We start from the raw sequence: 5,560 nt of genomic DNA, 5'->3' as shown, positions 1-5,560 counted from the left end.
AACCTGTCTACTACCTGTACCGGATCTCAGCCTGTGGGTCCAAGTCCCTGAAAACCACATTTGGGAACTCCGCTCAAGCGTCTTATACACCTGCAACGTTAGGTCACTGAACTCAAGATGCATTTTGCGCCTTAAAAAGCAGAGGTTTTTGCTCAATTCATGCACCCTGGTTGGAGAGGGAGGTAGTGTTGCCTTCCTGATACTTGAACCAGACCAGATAAAAAAAATAAACAATTGGGATAATTGTTTAGCATGTCATTTATTCAATTAACAAACTCAAATAGAACCATATCATGAGGTATTGTCATAAGACATTACCATGGTCTGAAGTAGAAGTTACTTTCAAGACGACCCTTTGAAATTAGACTATTCCAAATCGGATTGAGCGTTTGCATTAGCAAGTATTAAAACCACTACCCATATAATTAGTTAGTAGAAACTTTTTTTGTGAAACAAATATTACACAGCTTTGACCCAATAAATTATGGAATACTTACAGTCTATGGATCAATAATGTATGTATATTAGAGCCTGTTTAACCAAGGGATATAATTTACACCATCAAAATGGAGGTACAGCTGTGAAATATGGCAACTGATCATGCAAACACCATTCAGAGTCCCAGCAGGTATGTCAAGCAGGCTATCCAATTTATTTATTTTTTAATACTAAGAATTAAAGTCTTAGCTTCTTGAAAGAGCCATCCCCCTTCTCCACTGAACACTTTATGATATTTATATAAGATACAGAAAGGGAAATCTATACATTGAACAAAGCGTAGAGTGGTCTACGAAGTTGCCGACTTCAAATATGCTATAAGATCTGTACGCTCGCCCTTCTTCTTGATGCCAGCAAATATCATCTTTGTTCCAGGAATGTATTTCTTGGGGTTCTCCAAGTACGTCATGAGGGTATCGGTTTCCCAGACAATGCCTGAAATCACATGTGAAAAGCACAAGTTAGAATGAGAATGCAATATGTTACTGTCAGATTCCCCCTTTAATTTCCTGTAGGATGGTGAGAGAATCTCAGACCTTTGGATTTGTTGGCATCTGTGTAGGAAAAGCCTTCAGCCTGTCCAGTCTTGCGTCCAAACAGACCCCAGAGGTTTGGACCGACCTTGTGCTTTCCTCCATTTTCAACAGTATGACACTGGGCACACTTCTGGACAAATGCCTTCTTTCCCTTAGCAATATCACCCATGCTTCCTATTGGACAAAATACAAAGAGGTAACTATAAAAACAGAAGACCATCTCTGTAGTAGTACCCAAAAACACAGAAAGGGAGGGAGGTCTCCACAATTTCCCATGACACGTTGCTGACAATTCCAAGGGAAGATTATTTGTTAGGGTGGTTCAACGTGCTGACTGGAATTTCATAATTGGAAAAGTCTAAAGGGTATGCCTGGGACTTCCCAGCTCTGACGTCATCCTATTGAAGTTGACATTCTAGCCGGGTTATGGGTTAGGTACGGGTAGGGATTAAGGTGGGGCGGCAGGTATAGTAGCCTAACGGTTAAGAAACTCTTTTAGAATCCGAGTGAAATACTTAGTCTCATCTAACATGTAGGCTCAGAATTAAGCGATACTCTTCCGACGACACACCAAAATAAAATATTAAATATAAAATTCCGGTAAACACTTTCCTATGGATACCCAATCCCCACCTCCTACCGCCAAAAGCACAGACAATCGGTAAAGAGCACATCGTTGTATTCAACATTCTGGCTTGTAGAGACTCCTGTATCTTTTTTAGGCAGACTTCTTTGACTGAAAAGCCAAAGTGTAACCATGGTAAGAGTGATGTTTCGGCAAAAGTGTAAAGAGCGTTGGGCCAGTAAGAGAAGGTTGCTGGTTAGAATCTCAGAGCCGACTAGGTGAAAATGTCGATGTGCCCTTGAGCAAGACTAAACACTAAATGTTCCTGTAAGTCGCTCTGGATAAGAGCGTCTACTAAATAACTAAAATGTAAAGGTTGTGGTTTAGCCTGAGGACGTTGTAAGGATCCCACATTGTAATAACGTTTCATAATTTGCCCGGCAGAATATTCACTCGCCACGAGAGGCGTTAGACAGTTGCGCAACCAATGCAGTACTATGCAATACTCGCTGGGAGTAGTGGAATGACAACGTGCCGGCATTTGGGTGTAACGTTGTGTAATTTAGCTAGGTTATAACTAGCTATTTAGCCAAATAAGAGAGCGTCAGTATTAACGATAGGTCGTTGAGGTGGCCACGTTAGCATCTCTTGCTACTATTAGTTAACGTTAGCTAACTAACTAGCCAAGTTACAAAACGGCTAACGTAACTTACCTATCAAGCTACGTTAACTAACTTGTTCACTCAAAAGACGAACACAGACTACACATGTTGGCTGATATGTTTCTTCACAGCCATGGCTTGTTTCAGTTTTTCTAAGATATTCAGTTGTGTTGACTTTAGACGCGTTAACTGGCGAACAAGCTTGTAAAGTTACCACCGCACGTTTAATTGGCGGATAACTAACGTAACGTTACAGTCAGAATCAGACAAACTTTGCTTTTTTTATTTCGAAAGAAATGTTCACAATAAATTAAATACTGACTACAGTAACTAGTAAAACGTATTTACTCTTTCTTACCTGTTCAATGTAGCTATATTCCTTAAAAGTGTATTTCACCTTGAGCTGTCTCCGCGCCGGTAGCCTAATGTAACAATTGCAAGCAAGTCCCCTTTCTTCCCTAAAAAAAAATGTGGTTTAAAACGTCAGTCCCATATTGGCCAGTCACATGCTCTGCGTCAGCACCATCATCATGACGAACACAGCTGTTTTGCGTTCAAGCCCTAGATGGAGTTGAGGAAGAAGTTACATACTGTACTACACAATGGCAAGATTCCAATAGAGAGAAATAGTAATGGCGTCTTTTTGTAGGCACTAACTCAGCCATGTTTTTTTGGACAAAGCCTATGTGGAAATGAATGACGTTTTTATAGAGTTTTTGGTTACACGCCCAAAATAAGGTCTATGGTAAACACCGGCTTAGAATATATTATAGTTTTGTTCAATGAGATCATCTTCATCTGCTAACGTAATTTTTTGTGAATTTTTAAACAATGCATTTTTTAGAAGCACATGAATACTTCATAATTCATGAGGGTCATACTAACTGACTGCAGAGGATTCTGTTGGGAGGAGCTATAGGACAGACTCATTGTAAAGTCTGGAATTAAATCCATGGAATGGAGTCAAACATGTGGTTTCCGTATGTTTAATGTGTTTGATACCATTCCATTTATTACATTCCAGACATTACAATGAGCCATTCCTCCTATAGTTCCTCCCACCAGCCTCCTCTAACTGACTGATATTAACTCATAGAACAAAACCTATAAAATCTCCTAAACTTGAATTAACCTCAGACCTTATTTTCGGCGTTTATCCCAAAACCCTATTATTCCACCATTAATTTTTCGCCATAGGAATGGCTGAATGAACCAGAGATAACTAATTTCCAGGTTTTAGGACTACATGCTGGCGAGCTCTATTGCATACTCCTCGCGTCCTCTCTCCTCGTCTCCTTCTCAAGACCCATTGAATGAGAAAGACAGAAAGAGAAAGTTTTGATAAGGAGATGAGGAGAGAGGACGTGAGGAGTATTCTTCCCTATGTTATGGAAATACAATGTAAAAATGTTATACACAATTTCAGTGGAAATGGCGTTGTTGTTTGTATTCACACTACACCACAACATATATTCTGTATTCCTCTCTGACTACATTCATTTTTACACTCAATCATCATTGAAAAGATAAGACAACAGTTGGAACTTTTGAGATTGACAGAACAATCATTGACAGAACAATCTCGAAAGTTCTAACTGTTGTATTATCTTTACAATGATGATTGGTATGGTCCCTTAAGACAGATGGTTACTTAAGGCAAAAATGAAAGTAGGGTGGGTGGGTGTTTGGGATGTGGGCATACTAGCAACCCAAAGGTTGTGAGTTTGAATCTCATCACGGACAACTTTAGAATTGTAGCTAATTAGCAACTTTTCAACCACTTGCTATATTTGAGCTACTTTGCAACTACTTAGCACATTAGCTAACCCTAACCTTAACCCTTTTAGCTAACCCTTAACCTAACCCTAACCTTAACCCTTTTAGCTAACCCTTAACCTAACCTTAAACCTTTTAGCTAACTCTTAACCTAACCCTAACCTTAACCCTTTTAGCTAGCCCTTAACCTAACCCTAACCTTAACCCTTTTAGCTAACCCTTCACCTAACCCTAACCTTAACCCTTCTAGCTAACCCTTCACCTAAACTCTAACTTTAACCCTTTAACCTAACACCTAAACTTAAAGGAAAGTTTAGCCCATTTTGAATGTTATATTGTTTTTGTGCATCTCTTTTGTGCATCTTCTATCGATTCCCTGGGTCATTTCATGTTTTCAAGTGTATCGGAGTTCAAGCAGGCAGAAATCCAGCCAGTATGACATAGCACTGCAATAAAGTCGCTCTCACTACACTGGAAGTTAATAGGAATACGACTTTTAGATTATTATACATGTCCGATTTCAATATTGGCCCATGTCATAACTCGGGTGTCACACCCTGATCTGTTTCATCTGTCTTTGTGCTTGTCTCCACCCCCCTCCATATTCCCCATTATCCCCAGTGTATTTATACCTGTGTTCTCAGTTTGTCTGTTGCCAGTTCGTTTGCTCGTCAAGCCTACCAGTTTTTCCTCTTTTCCTCCAGATGCAGAAAGTGTCGATGTAACAAAAGTTTATTACTTAGAACCGGGGTGCAGGCAAAACGCTTTTTCCAGGTTTAAAAAAAGGTTTAATTTTTTTTTTATTAAAATGATTTACCCCCTTTTTCTCCAAAATTATTAGTTGTTACTGTCTTGTCTCATCGCTACAACTCCCGTACGGGCTCAGGAGAGACGAAGGTCGAGAACCATGCGTCCTCCGAAACACAACCCAACCAAGCCACACTGCTTCTTAACACAGCGCGCATCCAACCCAGAAGCCAGCAGCACCAATGTGTCGGAGGAAACACCTAGCGACCTGGTCAGCGTGCACTGTACCCAGCCCACGACAGAGCCTGGGCTCGAACCCAGAGTCTCTGGTGGCACAGCTAGCAGACCACTGCTCCACCCGGGAGGCCACAGTTTTCCAGGTTTTGACCATTCTGCCTGCACTGACCCTGAGTCTGCCTGCTGTTCTGTACCTTGCCACACCACACTGGATTATTGACCACTGCCTGCCCTGACCCTGAGACTGCCTGCCGTTCTGTACCTTTTGGACTCTGATCTAGATTACTGACCTCTGCCTGCCCTTGACCTGTCGTTTTGCCTGCACCCCGGTTCTAAGTAATAAACTTTTGTTACATCGACACTTTCTGCATCTGGTTCTTCCCTAAAATGTGATATCGGGAGGATGTCTTCTCTCGAATGAGACGTTGACAATATTTTTGCGATATTCCTACCTCGAGAAATGTGTAATTTAACGGAGAATCTAGGCATATTTTTACTATTTGTCTGCCTCTTTAGTCCAAGGAGCATTGCATGGTACC

The 5,560-nt window shown here is 40.9% G+C and overlaps 1 protein-coding gene across 1 annotated transcript; it reads right to left on the bottom strand.

Annotated features, from left to right (window-relative positions):
• Positions 1–240: 240 nt before the first annotated feature.
• On the bottom strand, positions 241–2,738 carry LOC139546835 (cytochrome c-like). Its single transcript, XM_071355687.1, has 3 exons — positions 2,620–2,738; positions 1,035–1,208; positions 241–933 (listed from the first exon to the last, which is right to left on the bottom strand). Exons 2-3 carry the CDS (start codon positions 1,201–1,203, stop codon positions 788–790), a joined length of 315 nt encoding a protein of 104 aa, XP_071211788.1. The 5' UTR covers positions 1,204–1,208; positions 2,620–2,738; the 3' UTR covers positions 241–787.
• Positions 2,739–5,560: the final 2,822 nt, after the last annotated feature.

Source organism: Salvelinus alpinus, chromosome 20, assembly GCF_045679555.1.
Source record: "Salvelinus alpinus chromosome 20, SLU_Salpinus.1, whole genome shotgun sequence".
NCBI lineage: Eukaryota > Metazoa > Chordata > Actinopteri > Salmoniformes > Salmonidae > Salvelinus > Salvelinus alpinus.
The sequence above is the reverse complement of the archived record's forward strand: the minus strand, read 5'-3'. Positions and strand labels throughout refer to the sequence as shown.